The sequence below is a fragment of the Chelonoidis abingdonii genome, chromosome 4 (assembly GCF_003597395.2).
Source record: "Chelonoidis abingdonii isolate Lonesome George chromosome 4, CheloAbing_2.0, whole genome shotgun sequence".
NCBI classification, from domain to species: domain Eukaryota; kingdom Metazoa; phylum Chordata; order Testudines; family Testudinidae; genus Chelonoidis; species Chelonoidis abingdonii.
Window position 1 is genome coordinate 148,424,293 of NC_133772.1, and position 18,663 is coordinate 148,442,955.

At 40.5% G+C, this 18,663-nt stretch overlaps 1 protein-coding gene across 1 annotated transcript in view; it reads right to left on the bottom strand.

The window, feature by feature from the left end:
- MNAT1 (MNAT1 component of CDK activating kinase) overlaps window positions 1-18,663 on the bottom strand; it is a 214,394-nt gene that overhangs the window by 129,919 nt on the left and 65,812 nt on the right. The window contains exons 3-5 of the mRNA XM_032789203.2: window positions 17,257-17,330; window positions 5,452-5,555; window positions 2,197-2,337 (exon numbers count right to left, since the gene is read on the bottom strand). Coding sequence (XP_032645094.1) covers window positions 2,197-2,337; window positions 5,452-5,555; window positions 17,257-17,330 — 319 coding nt within the window. The remainder of the gene's footprint in view (window positions 1-2,196; window positions 2,338-5,451; window positions 5,556-17,256; window positions 17,331-18,663) is intronic.

The following is an 18,663-nucleotide window of genomic DNA, read 5'->3' on the forward strand; positions in this document are numbered from 1 at the left end:
AGAGACAATTTTAAAATTCATGGGTGAAATCCTGGCCTCTTTGGAGTTAATGGGAGTTTTGCGTTTGATCAGTGGAGCCAAGACTTCACTCCATATGTTGCTAAAATGTGTATCGTTACCTATAGTTCTAATACTCAATTTTTAAATCCATTTTGACAATTTTCACTGTTTTGTTTATGTTGTTTATCTTTTCCATTTCTCTCAATGAAAAAAATGACATTTGTTTCGCTTCAGTTTATAGTTAGCTTCACTTTCAGATTTGCAACACAGCAATGTTTAGACTTCAGGAACTTCAGGGGGATATTTAAAAAACTGTTCTCATAGAAATGTTAGGAGTTAAAGAAACTTATTTCTGCTGGTTTTATAAAAAGCATGATTTTACAAAACTAAGTTTTGAGCCAAATTTCACAGTCCACTTTAAAATTTTCTAACTTTCTTTCTCTGCCTTTAACATTACCTTACTGTTGTTTTAAAAATATTTAGGTATGTTTTAATAGCAACGCATGTGCAATCAGAGTTAAATTACCTATTTTGGTCATGTTATAAAGATTATTTATAACTGCTCTTTTTGCAAGCCATCTGGTGAACTGTATTTCCAGTAAAACCAACTGCTGTGTAAGAAAACAATGTTGGCCCCTACTAAATTAAGTGTATTTTAAAGCAGGATTGAACACACTTTTTAAAGTCAGAAACCAGTTCAAAACCTTTTTCCAAGCCATTAAGGAAATATACTGAGTGTACAGTGGAGTTATTAATTGGCCTGCTAGTCAGACTATGCCTAACTAAGCAGATCATGAGCATTATTACCTTAAAAGTTATAAGACTCTGCTGGATATAAAGTCTCAGATTTGTTGGGGGATTTCCCTTTCTGTCGGGATACATCCACTGGAGTAAAACAAGGGGCCTTTCTGCACATCTATGCTGATGTCTAAGGAAAATGAAACACCAGCTCCTTTCAAAGAATCCAATAAAAGGCTGCCACGAACCTTGGCCCCGGGGCAAGGCAGTTCCTCAGCACAGTCCCTAAAACCGTAAACCAAACTCCTAAATCACATAACACCAATATTTCTGCATTTTAGTGGATCTCCCATTGGGTCAAAGAAGAACTCTACGTTCTCAGGAAGGGAAGAAAGTAAGTTACATCTTCAAAAACAACCAGAAATAAAATGCAAGAGAACTGGATTAAATGTAACTTTAATGTGAGAACCAAAGCAAAGCAAAGAAATTCAGAATCAAGGTTGACACAGCATCTTTAAAACACCCTACTGACATAATATTTTTTAATATATATTTCCATGCTTTTCTGGTTTTTCTCTATATTTCCATGCTTTCTCTGATTTTTCTCTCTTTTTTATTTATAAATGTGTATGTGCACACACACACACACACTTTTAAGACTGTCTCATACAGTGCATGAGTGTAACAGTATGTTGATCTGTAAATCCAGATTAGACCACATATGCAGTGCATAGGTTGCCCTGTGCCCTAAATTACCATTGAATTTTTGGGTGCACAAAGAATGGTGGATTAGAGGAAATCTAGAAGCAATCCCAGAAAGCAGGTTCCTTTCCAAAAGTTTTTAAAAATAGCTGACCACTATAGATTTCTAAGAACAGATACTACACTTGGTCAGAGCCAGAGGCAACTTAATAATAAAATAAGACCTATTTTCTCACTAACAGTCGTCAATATGCCTCCTATTGTTTGCTAATATTTTCAGTGCACAAAGCAGATATTCTGATCCTTTACAGTAATTTCTTATAGAAGTAGGGATGGGGAGCAGTTAGTTGCTAATTTAACGGATGGGCTGGGTAGACTCACTGGGATAACCTTTCTGAAATCCCAGCACCTCTAATAGTCACAGTGAAGTACAATACAAAAAACACACTCTTTAGAACAGGCTTGGAGGGGAAAAAATGGGATGAAATACAGATAGACGCAGCCAAAAACATAACAAAAACACCTTCTTACTCAGTCCAATCTCCTGCATTTTGCTTGATTACTCCCTGCATCATTCCTGCTGGTGTCTTACCAGATCTGTTCTCAAATGTTTGTAGGATGAAAGAAATTAAAAAATAAATATGAAATGTACAAATGCTGATATTTTGTATCAATAGCATAAGTAGTACAAGTCCATGTCTGAAGCCACAAGTACTGAATTTAAAGATCAAAAACTAGTTCTGTTTTGATACCCACCAGTTCATCCAAAAGTGCCTGTTTATTCTTCCTTTTTATAATCTGTTGCATTTGTTCCTCTTTCTGTATGAACAGTCGCCTTTGCTCATTTTCCTGTCGTTCCACCTCTAAAGCTTCCTCCAGCTCCTCCTGCTCCCGAGTCTAAAACAGGAATATTAGAAATTTATTATTGGAAAAGATCCTACATTTGGCAGATAGAGTGCTGCCACGGTACCCTTCCCCCAACTAAAGGGTGTTAACCTAATGTCTTTGGCAGGGATCTAAAGACAGGCAACGAAAATTATTAGAGACATAGGTAAAGGCAAAGACTTCCTATGAAAAACCTGCGATTCTCTAGTTTACAAAGGAAACAAAATAAGAGGGTACGGATAGGGAAAGTGAATTTGGTGCTGCTATTCACCCTCTCTGACAATACAAGAGCAAGGGGAGATTCAACTAAACTGAAAGGCAACAAATTTAAACTAACCACTTATTTTAAAAAAAAAAAAAAAGATATAGTGGATTATAAACCTGTAGAATGTATTGCCACAAGAGATCACTGAAGCCAAGAGTTTATTAGGAGTCATATCCATAATGACAATAACCACAGTTACATCAGACAGGGATATAAACATGTATGCTTCAGGAAATAAGCCAATGACAAACTGATGGGGCTTAGGAAGAATGACCCCCGATGGGCAGGTTGTGCTATAGTAATCCCCTATATTGTTTCACGCATCTTCCTAGAACATAAGAATGGCCACACTGAGTCAGACCAATGGTCCACCTAGTCCACTATCTCGTCTTCCAACAGCAGCCGGTGCCAGGTGATTCAGAGGGAGTGAACAGAACAGGGCAATTTATCAAATGATTCATCCTGTTGTCCAGTCCCAGTTTCTAGCAGTGAGAGGTTTGGGGACACTAGATGATGGAGTTACATCTCTGACCATCTTGGCTAATAGCCATTCATGGACCTATCTTTATCTTAGTCTTATCTTATCTTCTTATCTTAGAACTTATCTAATTTTTTTCTGAACCCAGTTAAGTTTTTGAGCTTCACAACATCCCCTGGCAATGAGTTCCACAGGCTGACTGTGCATTGTGTGAAGTTCTTTCTTTTGTTTGTTTTAAAACTGCTGCCCGTTAATTTCATTGGGTGACTCCTGGTTCACGTGTTATGTGAAGGGGGAAAAAAATGTCCTTATTCACTTTCACCCACCATTCATGATTTTATAGATCTCTATCGTATGTCCTCTCATTTGTCTCTTTTCTAAGATGAACTGTTTCAGTTTTTTTAATCTCTCCCCATATGGAAGCTTTTCCATACCTCTAATCATTTCTGCTGCCCTTCTCTGTACTTTTTTTTTTAAATTCGAATACATCTTTTTTGAGATGGGGTGACCAGAACTGCATGCGGTATTCAACATGTGGACCTACAAGGATTTATACAATGGCATTAGAATGCCAGGGGTTCTGACAGGGCTGCTGAAACAATTTTTATAGTGGGGGTGCTGAGAGCCATTGAACCAAGCTGTAAACCCTGTATATAATGGAATCCACTTCAAGCCAGGAGATGTGGTAACACCCCTAGCATTTACGCCTTCTGTCTTCTTAGCTATCCCTTTCCTAATGTTCCCTAACATTGTTAGATGTTTGCCTGCCGCTGAACATTGACCAGCTGTTGTCAGACAACTATCCACAATGACTCCAAGCTCTCACGAGTTGTAACAGCTAATTTAAACCCCTTTGCTTTGTATGGATAGTTGGGGTTATGTTTTCCAATGTGCACTACTTTGCATTTATTTACATTGAATTTCATCGGCCATTTTCTTGCCCAGTCACTCAGTTTTATGAATTCCCTTTTAAGTCTTTTCAGTCAGCTTTGGACTTAACTATCTTGAGTAATTTTGTATCATTTGCAAACTGTGTCACCTCACTGTTTACCCTTTTTTCCAAATCATTCATGAATATGTTGAACAGCACTGGTCCCAGTATAGATTCTCAGGGGGACCCCGCTACTTACCTGTCTCCTCTGATGCATCTGATATTGGACAGTCAGACAAGATATCAGACTACATGGACCTCTTGTCTGATCCGATATGGCAACTGCTATGTTCCCACAAGTTATACGTGACCTGAATGATCTTTGATTTTAGAAAGGAAATCCAGTGCATCACCTTTGCTCTCACTGCTTTATACACATACAGGGATATATGGAGGAGCTTTCTATTTATTAAAACAGCAAGGAGTCCTTGTGGCACTTCAGAGACTAACAAATTTATCTGGGCATAAGCTTTCATGGACTAAAACCCACTTCCACACTCTATTTGTTGGTACTACTCCAGTCCAACATCTTCCTTCACAAACAAGGGAAACTCTTTGGTTCTCAGAAGACATGGTTCAAATTTATTATTTTCAGACTCCAAACTCCTAATGTGAATGTTGAGTGCAAAAGAAATGCAGGATCAGGCCTTATTGTATCAGTTCTGTTACTACAGTTGCCTGAATTGAAACATTTTCTTCTCAAAATGATGTATATTTTTAATGCTGGAAGAAACACTTTAAAAAAAAAAGTTTGCCTATAATGTTTCAAATTTAAAAAAATCCTTGCCAGGCTACTTTTAAAGGAGAGCAGAACTTTGTCTGAATAATATTTTAATAAAAAAACCTACAGGAAAGTATGTGTAGCCTGTATACAGAACACGTATTTTATAATCCTCTCAGAAGCGGTATCATCATTAGCACTGAAAAAGGCTTTTGTCTTGTTAAACTACAAAAGTTTGTTTCACTATCACTCGTTTTAAATTTTGCATAAGCCAGGCCTTTGTTTTCCCATTCTCCAGCCCTCTCTTGGGAGCTTCATAATGTCTGTGTCTGGATTTTTTTTTCTTCCTCCTTTGGATGAGAAAGAAATTATTGTCCTGAAGTAGGAATGAACCCAGTCTCTTCTGAATATTGTCCAAATACACTGCCAGCATACATATGTTTGGAAGAGCCTGCATTTACTACCTACCTATGTCAGTCCCTCTCTCTAAACCCTTGTCAAAACAATAAGCACACAAAATTCAGCTGTCAACATGATCTCCTGAAGCAAGCAAATCTTTGATAGAGGAGAATACTTGCATATCACATTTTTCTTACTATGGAGTGTGTCAGTATGTGTGTCGGAGTTTTTTCTTTTCTCCTTTAAGACAGCATTTTACAACCATTCCTCTTTAAAATACTTAATTCAACTATTGAATAAGAATTTTTTAAAAAAAAAACAGCAAAACTAACCAGTTTTATCTTGTTTTTCTGAATGACTTCTTTGTTATCCTTCTGATACATATCCATTTTCTTTCTGGTGTTCTCCAAATCCACATTGTTTGTCAAGTTAAACACTGTATTGATATTTAAAAAAAATAAATAAAAAGATGCATGAAATCATAGTATTAACCTGGTGTACACACACACACACACACACACACACACAACCATAACCAATAAGTATTATCTTTATTTAATGCTCCTTGTCCCTACCACATTAGCCCCATATACCTAACTGAATATGACAAAAAGTCACTTGGACACACAAAGGCCAGATCCTGATCTTCGTTACATCACTGATTTACTTGGAGTTCTTGCAAATTTATACCTGCATTACTGAAATTAGAACCTGATCTTTTGCTTCCTTCATGGGATACTGATTGCGTAATCCCCTGAACAGCATCAATACCCAAGATACACAAAAACTTGCCTTTATAACAAGTAGTTTATGGCTAAGAAGAACCTAGACCAGAGGTCCCCAAATCGTGGGGCACCCCCACCCCAGAAACACAGAGGAGCGTTCAAGGTGGTGATGGCAGGCTGGATCAGCGTGCCACCCAGCCCCGGCCCATCCCCATCCCCATCCCCGGCTCCCAGACCTGTGCATAACGCCATCCCCAGCCTTGGCGTGGCTCTGGACCTGGTCAGGACCCCGGCTGCCAGCCCCCACCGCAGACTGTGGCTCTGCTCCTGCTCTCTGCCATCGGTCCCTGGCCATGGCTCTATCCCTGCCCCCCAACCCACCCGCAGCCTCAGCCCCCTTACCCTTGTCCACATCCTAACACCCCCCTCCCCAGCCGCAGCCCCATTCCTGGCCCTGGCTCCGGGGGGGCAGGGGATTGCGGACAGGAGGAATGGGCAGCAAGTTTGGGGACCACTGAACTAGACTAAGTAGGATACACACACACACACACACACACACCCCTCATTACAAACGAGGCCCTTCCATTTCCTACGGGTCATCTTGGCACAAGGACTTTGATAGGACTTTACTGTTTTACTATACGGTGGAAATCTAGATTTCTATATTCTTTAAGAGTTCTGAAGCACAAGGACACACAGTTTCATTTGTCCTTGCTGAAAATCTCCACATTTATGCAGGGATCCATAAAAAGAAAACAAGTTAACCTATCACTCAATGCTATGTGTTGTGCTAAACCTTCTTTGTACACAACAAATATTAGGAGGATTTTCCTCATTTAAGTTATGCAACAAGATGAAGGATATGCAGCCAGTCTCCTCTGTTTCGCTGAACATTCCCAATCATGTATATCTGAACTAAACATGCCTCCAGGAATAGCGCAGCTTCTGTAGCAGGCGGATTGAAAGAAGTAGGTGTGCAGGGGATTAGTAATTAGATACAGAGCCTTTCACCACTAGGTCACTGGTTCGAATTGGGGTCAAGTCAATTCTGACTCAAAGTTATTATCACATGAAGATCATTTGGTGGCCTCAGTTGAGTTCAGAGCGGACACCAGAGAAATCACCATACCCCTAAAACTAGCATAGATGGTATCCCACTCAGCGCAAATCAACCTGGAGACTGTACAGTCCAGTCACACACTTTATGTGGCCCCTCCAGAACACAGCTGAGATACACTGACATGAAAGAGCAGGGAAGCTCACACTCTATGTCACTGATAAACTACTCACAAACTAGAAAAGACACAGTCCCAGCCACAGAGAGCGCACACAATCTGACTTGTGAGGAGAGGACAGATGTTCCAGTGGTTGAAGCGCTAGCCTGGGAGTCAGGAGTTCAAGGTTCAATACCTGCTCTGCCACAAACTTGTGTGACCTTGAACAGGTCACTTTGTCTCTGTGCCTCAGTTTTTCCCCATCTGTAAAATGGGGATAATAGCACTGTTCTACCTTGTGGTGCTGTTGGGAGGAAAAAATATATTCAGGATGGTGAGATGCCCAGATACCTCAGTCATGGTGCCACATAAGTGCCTTATATACACATAGAATCATAGAAGATTAGGGTTGGAAGGGACCACAGAAGGTCATCTAGTCCAACTCCCTGCTCAAAGCAGGACCGATCCCCAACTAAATCACCCCAGCCATGGCTTTGTGACTTGCCCTTGGTGAATCCATGTTGACTATTCCTGATCACCTTCCACTCCAAGTGCTTCAAAATGAATTCCTTGAGGACCTGCTCCATGATTTTTCCAGGGACTAAGGTGAGGCTGACCCATCTGTAGTTCTCTGGATTCACCTTGTTCCCCTTTTTAAAGATGGGCACTATATTTGCCTTTTTCCAATCGTCCGGGACCTCCCCTGATCGCCATGAGTTTTCAAAGATAAAGACCAATGGCTCTGCAATCACATCAGCCAACTCCCTCAGCTCCCTCGGAGGCACTGCATCCAGCCCCATGGACTTGTGCATGTCCAGCTTTTCTAAATAGTCCTTAACCTGTTCTTTCCCCACTGAGGGCTGCTCACTTCCTCCCCATACTTGTCTGTGAAGACAAAGCAAAAAAAGCATTGAATACTTCAGCTTTTTTCACATCATCTGTCACTAGGTTGCCTCCCGCATTCAGTAAGGGTCCCACACTTTCCCTGATGACCCTCTTGTTACCCTTCACATCCTTTGCTAGCTGCAACTCCAGTTGTGCTTTGGCCTTCCTGATTACACCCCTGCATGCTCAAGCAATATTTTTATACTCCTCTCTAGTCATCTGTCCAAGTTTCCACTTCTTGTAAACTTCCTTTTTGTGTTTAAGCTCACTGAAGTTTTCCCTGTTAAGCCAAGCTGGTCGCCTGCCATATTAGCTATTCTTTCTGCACTTCAGGATGGTTTGTTCCTGAGCCCTCAATTTGGCTTTTTTAAAATACAGCCAGCTCTCCTGGACTCCTTTCTCCCTCATATTAGCCCTCCCAGGGGATCCTGCCCATCAGTTCCCTGAAAGAGTCAAAGTCTGCTTTTCTGAAGTCCAGGGTCCATATTCTTCTGCTCTCCTTTCTTCCATCTGGCAGGATCCTGAGCTCGACCATCTCATGGTCACTGCTGCCCTCTATGCATTGAAGTGCTCAGTAATTCAACAGGACACAAGCGTAGCTGATATACTATTTCTAATTTTTTAATTTAACAATAGGCAGGAACACATCTCGCTGTTTCCATTAGCTAATGTTTGTCCATTTGATTTACATCCTTTCTTCACTCACACCTTGCGTAGGCACAATGGCAGAAGTGAGCTTCTGGGAGAGTTCTGAAGTAGGCAAGGGAGCTGTCTCAGACTCACAGATTGGGCAAGGGCATTCCATGCATAAAGGGCAGCAAAGAAGTGGGCAGAGTGTTGGGAGCGGCAGAAAGGAACAAAAGAACAAAGCAGGTATTATTGGCAGAACAAAAAAAGGAGACACATAATGACAGAGATATAAGTTGCTGCTGAGTAGGTTTTAGTCTAGAATGAAGCGACAAGGAGCTGGAACCAATGATAATGGCACAAGAATGGTGGTGAGGAGCATGACGCCACTCATATTTCAAACAAAAGTAACATTGGAAAAATATTGCACACTCTTGTAACCAGTGAGTTAGCATTCATTTTCAGGAAGCATGGCTAATTCCATTGGTCTGGGTTTAAAAAAAAAAAAAAATCATTAGTATAGCATCAAACAACCATGACAAACTTTTGTACCTGCCTAAAACATTTAGGGATAAGCTAATGTAATATAGCTAGTTTTCACCCTGACACATCAATGGGAATCACAGGCCTTGGTTCCCACCCAGAGAGCTCAATATTTATGCCTGGGTGAGGGAAATTTGTAATCCCTTTGATTGGAGCAATTGGGCTGAATGTGATGAATATAAAGTGGTGTCGTAGATTATAGCCAAAACACAAATGCTTTATATCCCTTCTTACAAGGAAGTAATGATCGAAAGGATTTTGAGTTTATTTTAGCCTGACTTTCTGGGGTTGTGGGATTCATCAGTTCCGACAACTTTAGAGATATTTCAGAGGCAGGATGGTTTTGTGGCTTAGGCCCTTAATTGGGACTCAGAAATCTGGGTTTAATTCCCAGCTCTGCCACATACTCCCTATGTGACATTGAGTAAATCATTTAACGCCTCTATGCATCTCTTTCCTCAGCTGTAAAAATGGGAAAAAATAATACTGTTCTCCCACACTTCACCTATTTAGATTTTAAGTTTTTAGGGCGGGACTATCCCTTATTATGAGCACCTACAGCACCTAGCACAATGGACCCTTGACCTCAGCTGGGGCCACTGGATGTTATTTTAATACAAGTAAATAACAGTGAATGCTCTCTACCTTTGAAAGCTGGGCCCTTATGTTTTGAGAGAGGTTGCTCAACATGGATTTTCATTTTTTACGCTGCTCTCTTCCAAAATAGACAGCATTTTTCAACATTACATTGCACTGAAATCTTAGAATTAAAAGAAAAAGTGCAGAAAATAACTGTACTATTTTAGCTACGCAACGTTTATTGTAGCAACGTTTCCTCAAGAAAACTGGTTATTTTAATTTTTTTTTGACCTCCAGCTTTCCAACCTGTAGCTTCCAACTGACAAGCTGTTAGACATTTGGGCACAGTGGCTGAAAAGAACTGTAATGTGAAAATGCTGGAGTACAACCACATTTCTGATCAGATCTCTGAAATGAAAGTAGCTGCATGTGAGCGTCAGAACTTCCTACAATTTAAATCCAATACAACAGCTCTCTAAACCTATGATGACACAAGAAAGAAAAAAAAAAAGAAAAAAAAAAAACACATGACAGAGGTACACTGCCCTAGCAGGATACGCAGGTACACTTCAGGTGCATGCGGAGGTAGAAGATGAGAAGCCAAATGCCTTTGGTCACCTAAGCAGCAGGGGTATTCCTCTATAACCTCACTGCTGGATGACTTTCTCAACTGGGTTTTACAAAACGTGGCTGTTTCAAGAGTTTTTTTCAAACTGAACCATAATAGGCTGAACAGGTCCTGACAAGCATGCTGACGAACTTCATGTCTGCATGGTTCAAAAACATTCATTGTCGGACCACAAGGGTGGGGAAGGCAGAAAAAATCTCTCTCTCTCACGCACACGCGCACACACACCTCTTATTTTATCTTCTGAAGCCATTCCAAATCCACAAATCAGTCCTTAGAGCCCCTGTAACTGAGTAGGCTAGACACCAATTACTCCTCTCTCCTTCTGCCCCCACTGAACAGAACATCAGATTCTTTCTTCTACTTCTTCACCCAGACCCAAAACGAGGTGTCAGAATAGCTACCTCACAAGCTATGTTCCCCAGCTGTAAGCAGCAGCTCCCTGCATAGGACCCCTCTGGGCTCTATGCAAGTTCCTCTGCACCCTCCTCATACCATAGGAACATAAAAACAACCATACTAGGTCAGACCAATGATCCATTTAGCCCAGTATCCTGTCTTCCAACAGTGGTCAATGCCAGGTGCTTCAGAGGGAATTAACAGAACAAGCAACTGAATGATCCATTTTGTCGTCCATTCCCAGCTTCTGGAAAACAGACACTAGGGACACTCAAAGCATGAGGTTGCATCCCTGACCATCCTGGCTAATAGCCATTTATGGACCTATTCTCCATGAACTTATTTTTTGAACACTCTTATCGTTTTGATCTTCACAACATTCCCACGTAACGAGGTCCACAGGTTGACTGTGCGTTGTGAAGAAATACTTCCTCTTTTGTTTCTTTTAAACCTGCTGCCTATTAAATTTCATTGGGTGACTCCTCATTCTTGTGTTATGAGAAGGAGTAAATAACACTTCCTTATTTACTTTCTACACATCAGTCAAGATTTTACAGAACTCTATTATATCCCCACCTACTTGTCTCTTCTCCAAGCTGAAAAGGCCCAGTGTTTTTAAATCTCTCCTCATATGGATGCTGTTCCATATTCCTAATAATTTTTGTTGCCCTCTCTGTACCTTTTCCAATTCTAATAGGTTGTTTTGAGATGGGGCAACCAGGTCTGCAACAGTATTCAAGATGTTGGCATACCATGGATTTATACAGTGGCATTATGATGATATTTTCTGTCTGATTATCTATCCCTTTCCTAATGGTTCCTAACCTTCTGTTAACTTTTTTCATTGCTGCTGCACATTAAGCAGATGTTTTCAGAGAACTATCCACAATGACTCTAAGATCTCTTTCTTGAGTGGTAACAGCTAATTTAGACCCCATCATTTTGTATGTACAACGTGCATTACTTTGCATTTATCAACACTGAATTTCATCAGCCATTTTGTTGCCGAGTCACCATCAGCAGCATATGAACCACTGGCTTGGGAAGGCTATCCTCCAGCCCTGACTTTCTGCCCAACATCCTGCCCCTTCAGCACATCCACCCCTCACTGCGGCCGCCGGCCCCTGTCCCAGGCTAGTGCTGGGAGGGAGGGAGGGAGGGAGGGCAGGCAGACGGCACGGTCCCAATCCCTGGAGAGCCGGGAGGGAGGGTGGCGTGGCCCCAGTGCCAGCCCGAGTTGGGGCCACAGCACATGGGAAGAGCCAATTTACAGCAGGAGAAGTAGGAAGGGAACGCTCACACCAGTCACCCAGTTTTGTGAGATCCCTTTGTAACTCTTGGAAGTCTGCTTTGGACTTAATTACCTTGAGTAATTTTGCCACCTCACTGTTGAATCACTACCCTTTTTCCAATGCCTAGCCTGAGGAAGCAGTCAGGAACTGGCAATGGGGAAGGCAGGTTGCAGAGGGGAGGCGCGGGGGGTCAGGTTTCAGCTGAGGACCAAATCACAATTCTCAATAGGTAGGTAAGCAGGCCACAGGCAGCAAACAGATTCACTTCCTTGCCTCATCATAGCACCTCCCAGCACCTTCCCTCAACTCCCCCAAAATGTCTAGACATCAAAGTTTAAAACATTAAAGAGTTAGATTTGGCCTAACCTATATTATAAAACCTACATTGGCAAGTATGCAAGCTAAACTCTTGGATGTAGAGCCTTCTTTGCTGGTCATTACCTAGCCAAAACTAGGCTTAATAGCATACATAGTCTAATAGTTAAATCTTCTAAAAGCACCACTTCCTAACAAAAGTTTTAAAAAAATATATTTTCGCTATTCAATTACAACAACCTAGCTTAGCAGGCTGGCATGCTCCTTTTTGTTAAGGGCGTTTAATAGAGAGTTATTCTTGATCTGTGAATAACAGCTGATATTTGAGGACTGGTGAACATAAGCCATAGAATAAACAATACTTCAACCACGAGCATTTAAAATATGGTGTCACCATACTGATGGCTGAGCCAAATTCCATAGAATTTAAATTGACCTCAGTAAGGAGTGTTACTCAGATATGGTCTACAGAATTTGGCCTGTTTTGGGTTTTGAGAGACGGGGGCAATTTTTTTAATTTTAATAGCAACATTTAAAAAAAATAAAAAAAAGTTTCAAACCAACAACCAAAGAGTTAAGACCAGGAATCCTACATTAGTCCTAGCTAAAAATCAGTAACAAAAAAATATGAACATGACTAGCAAAGCAGATGGCTATTCTGCAAAGATTTCAAAGGGAAGCCAGTCTTATTACTTTCTATTCTGAAGCATAATATAAGCTCACATAATGGGCCTGAAAAACGTAAAGGTAAAGACACAGAAGCTGATTTGTATACGAGAATTATTTACTTCCTTATTCATCTCACATTGGTTGGTTTAGAAGTTGACCTGCCTTTAGACAGCTGTTGAAACACAACAAGAAGCCTATTGTATTTTCTGAAACGTTTAATTCTATTTAGGCAAAACTCCACAGATTTCCTGAAATCCAGCCTTGACAGAGTGAGATAATCTCTATTTTTAAAAGTGCTACTAATTAATCTCATAACTAAAGGAATAACAATATGCTAGTTTATTATGGAATTTAAAATTAACCTTTGAGACAAATCTTAAAGCCATGTGGAACAATCACAGGTCTGCGAAGGCAGCACTGTTTGTGGTAAATAAATCCATCACTGGTGTTTAAATCAGCATCATCAAAATCTCTCACATCTTCTATTGAAGACATTACCAATTTTGAGCATTCTCTTGCTAATTAGTGTTTCTTTTAACGCAGATAGCTATGGTTGCTATAAAGAATTCTTCCCATTGAGAAATATTCAAGCAAGATTCTCCTGGGAGGGAGAATGGCTGGAGGACATATGCAGCCATGATTCACCAGCCTAACCCCAACCCCTTCCATTCTGGGGCATAAGGAGTTCTTGCTGAAGCAGACCGAAACAGCCAACTAGATACATGGGGTACCTGCAAGAGCCCCAGTCCATGTGCCCAGCTCTTATCCACAAGGGAAATGCATGGATTCTCCTGCACCAGGGCCACCCATGACTGTAGAATCAGGAACAAGATTTAACCCGAATGGATTAAAATAAAACTACAGAACTAGAATCACCTGACTTTACAAAGCAACCAAAGTGTGTCAAAACAATCTGACAACAGACAGTCAATGTACTTTATTATGAAGTTTATGTTATGAGCTTGGATATAGTCAAGATTTTCTTTCCTACTTCCTAACAAGGTAAAAATTGATTTATTGTGTTGCCTTACCAATAAAATAAAAAAAAGGTCAATAAATATTTCTCCTACAGATTAGCACTTTCCTAATTCTCAGGTCCATTAAATTAGCCAATAGATCTTAAAAAAACAAAATTGTAAATCGTTATCCTGTGATATATTATACGCATAGACTTAGTGCTTAATGTAGATATTACTGGTGTAAGACAGCTATAATTAAGTTAAAAACGTACTGGTAAGTATTAGTGTAGCACAAACACCACTTTTCCTACCCCATCATTTTCAACCTCTGCTTCTGAGCAGTTATCATAATGCTCATTGCCACTTAGAGACTGGGAGTGGCAGAGAGATGAATGCTGAAGGCACGGAGCTTCAGAACGAAGCCGATTGTCCATGCTCTACCACCTCCTCCCCAAAACACTGCTTTCAGCATCAACTGAAGACGGCAAAATGTCCCAACCTCTTCTGCCCATACCCTCTTTTAGGGGGAGGGTGGGGAAAAAAAATCAATAATCCAGCTGGAAAAACCTAAATTGGAAATTATGAATTATGGATGTTCCAGCTCAGTTCTCTTTTTACTGTAATTTTTTTTTTAAGTGCTTGCACAGTTACAATTATTTCCAATTACTCATCCCCATCAGGTCAAATAAGGGGCATTTTAGCTGGGGCAGGTACAAAAACTCTCCATATCTTTGTCATCTTTTACATTTTGAGAGAGCTGCATGCCTCTGCATTGTGTAGTTTCCTTTGTTAATGAAGTTGATGTGAACCACACGGAAAACAGGTAAAAAGTCACAGGCATTAGTTCTTTACATCCAATAAGAATTCACTAGATAGTAATTTTGGCATGAACACAAATCACTACACAATAGTTACTATAAAAAAGGCTTTGAAAAGTAGAAAGAAGTTCTTACCCATAGGGCACATGAACAATAGTCACTTTTTCCCACTTGACTATACTGTATGCTTTAAAAAGCAGTAATAATTATTAACTATGTGTATAGTAGTAATGCCTAGAGGCCCTACTCACAGATCAGGACCATACTGTGGTAAGTACTGTATACGCACATCCTAAAGACAGTCCCTGGCTCAAAGAGCTCAGAACTAAGTTTAAAAAAATAGTTTAAGAAACAATACGGAAGGGAAAAAAGAGTAAGGAGCATATAAAAAGGGTCTGGCTCACATTGTTGTACTTGTGGCAGTGTTCTTTGTAAGGCACATGTATGTCCCATTGATTTCAATGAGTGTTGTGCCAGCTGACGCAAAGCAGAATTTACCCTATTCATTTTTTCGTGGTGTTAATGACAATTACGTGTTTACAAGATTCTAGAAATTGTCAAACTGATTTTTCGGGGCACTTAACATTTTTTAAATGGTCAATTCTAAACCACTTGAGAGAGAAGGAGAGAGAGAGAGAGAAGAAAATGGAAATACTGGCAGGTTACTACCATAATGTTTATGTTTGTTGCTATATCACCAGTGTTCTCCCTGCTCTTTCTATTTAAAAAAATAAAGGAAAATGACTAAGCATAATACGCTTCTTGTGAAGGGGAAATGAACCTTTCAGATAAGGTTATAGATCACATCTAATGAGAGAACACACTGTAAATGACACGTGCTCAAGTTGAACTCCAAAGAAACAATTACTGGGAAAACAGCAACAAAATGTCCCAGGGGCTGCAGAGACAGACATTTCTGCATGTTTTATACATTTTGTTCCATAAATCACAATTTTGATTTTAGGTCTTATGGCTGTTATTTAGTTTACTTTTAATTTACCAGGCATCCAGAGTAAGGTGAAGCTGAACTTCAACTCACATTTGACCTCTACCATATAAAATCTATTCAAACTTCAACGGAAGGTCAATTTCTGCTTCCACCTACGCCAGCTTCCTAATCTGCGCGCTGTATCAGCAGTTATCAGTAATTGCCATGTGTTATACAAGGGCCAGTCTGCCATGCAGAGCCTGTAGCATGGTACCGAGTTGCACTTGGTTCCTATTTGGCAATTTAACATCAACCGTGAGAGCTAGAAATATAAATACAATCTTAAACTCTGGAGAAAACTTGATGGTGCACATACTCCCACCCACTCAGCCAAGCTTTCCATTCACCTGAGGCGAATGGATGTTTCTAGCCATGGTAATAGCAATAATGAGATGGAAGCCTATGGCAAAATGCTACAAAAATGTTCTTTTCCGTTTCACAAGCACAAAATAGATTCTCCCAGCATCATTTCAACAATCTGTCCAAGTTGCTAGAACCTCCTCCAGACACACACACATGCACACCCTCTACCTATCTGTCCCAAAGGCTTTGGCCTGCCTGGCTATATCTGAAATTTCATAGCCAAACACATTAGCTTTCCAACTTCAACCTTCTGATGCCAACAATAACACAACATGCTACTTATAGCTGCAAAGGTGGGGAATGCAACTCTGAAGCTAACACCAACAAAGTTCAAAGGAATGCTTATTCTTCTTTGCCAAACAGTTAAAAGGGAGCAAGATCACCTTCACCGCGTTTTCTTTTAAACCTCAATCACTGCCTTCCCTGAAAGCACCCAGCCCCTTCAGTCCTCCAAAAAACAAATAATTTAAGAGCAACTCCTTTGAACACTTCTATTTTTGTCTATGCAGACTCCATCACCCTGCCATAAATCCTGAGTAACTCTAAAAAAGCGGAAAATGAACTCCAATACAAACAAATTCCTCCCTCAAAGGGCAAGTCTCCGCTTCAGCAAAGCCAAGGAGAAAGAGTTCAGCGTCTGCTCCTAAACCTCCCTCTCCCGCATAGCAACATAAAATGCTGCCACAGTGGTATGTAAGGTCATCTGCTTCAAAGCCGCTTCCAACTACTGTACTCACAGAAGCAAAATGATGAAAGACACCATATGGCTGCTGTCATGGTAAATAAAACTAAGAGAGGCATATAAGAAGAATTTGAATTTTTCTTCTTTGTTTAATCTTTTCTATTGCAGCACTACCAATGCCCTGTGTGCCTTTCCTTTCCAGCAATAAAACACCACTTCCTCTAAGTATCATAGCTTTTCTCTTGCAGATAAAATGTTTATTACTTAGATATGTCCCCCAGTTGGACAAATATGATTAAAAATGTAAGGAGAAAGTAATCAGATAAACATCAGATATCATGATAAATCCTATTAAAGAAATGCAGCTTTGATATTCTCTTAGGCAGTTGGAAGATAAAAGCCTGTGGTCTCCTGAGCACAGCACATCAAAAATGCAAACATTAAGACTTACCAATTTCTTCAACTTCTTCCAGGAAATCATTATATTCCGTTAGACTGGGAAAGTCATCTTCTCTTTTATTGTATCTGAGAGAGACGAAAAACTAGTGTTTGCATAATGCACCGAGATGGCAGTTTAATTCAACACTGTGCTCGTTTCATACATGGTATATATGGCCAAGGATCATTATCATCAGAATACAATATGGCTCCTTTAAAGTGAACTAGGATTCCTCATCCCCAAGTGAAGAGGCCACCACTGTCTGAATCAGTGCTACACCTGAGTCTTTACCACATTTCTGGGGCTGCAAAAGAGTGGAGGCATAGGCTAGAGTTTACCAATTCCAAATCAGCTCCTCAGACACTACTAAAAAAAAAGGGCAGACTTAGTAGGAGTACTCTCAGTAGGAAAATAACCACCTCAGCCCCTCGGGGAAATGGCTGAAGAGTATGCAGTTTGGCTTTGTGTTCAGCTCTGGTACAGCCAATAGGTGCCATCGTATTTGAGCCCAGGCACCCACACCTCTCAAAGCTCACATGTGGGACACAACAATGACCCAAAATGAGGGACAGACAAAAGTTATTCATGCAACGAACATAAAATGTTGTGGGATTCATCTCTCCAGCATAAATAACTTTCACACAATCCTTCATATCTGACAAAAACAAACAGTTTTCAACAGTAAAAGTGAGAGAACAAGAAATTTTACTCCAGAGCGAATCCTGCACCAAAAAACCTAAAAATTCTGTGCACAATATAATAAAGTAACAATATAATCATGCCATTTTCAATTATTTTGGTAATTTTATTTCAAAATACCTGTCAGCAAATATGTCTGTAATAATACAACAAAAAAGAAAGATTCAGGAGATGTTTTTGACAGACAGATTCCTTACCAACACTTGTACGAAAAGCACATGTCTTAAGGATATGTCTACACAGACAAGAAAAACTCACGGCTGGCCAGTGCCAGCCGACTCAGGCTTGAGAGGGTCAGGCTGTGGCGGGCATTTCGTTCCTGTGCAGACTTCTGGACTCAAAATAAAGTTGGAGCTCTGGAACCTTCCCACCTTACAGGTTCCAGCCCCAGTCTTCATTTGTGGGACCCTCATCTTCAAACTCCATGGTTCAAAAGATAGATCCAAATGCAACAACAACAAGGCTCCTGTTCCTTGATCCGCTCACTGATTCACCTCAGAAGGACAAAGCAACTATTGTCCTTGCGCTCTAGAGCCAATTCAATTTAGAAGGTCAACCATTTTCAAGGAGGCAAACACAACACCCCCCACATTACATACAGTGGGTCTAGTTAGGAAAGCAAAGACCCCTCAAGGTCATGGTGAGCCTCCGTTCCTAACGAGGTCAACCAGCTACATCGCTTGCAGAGCAAATCAATTCCTTTTTTAAAATAAAAATTAG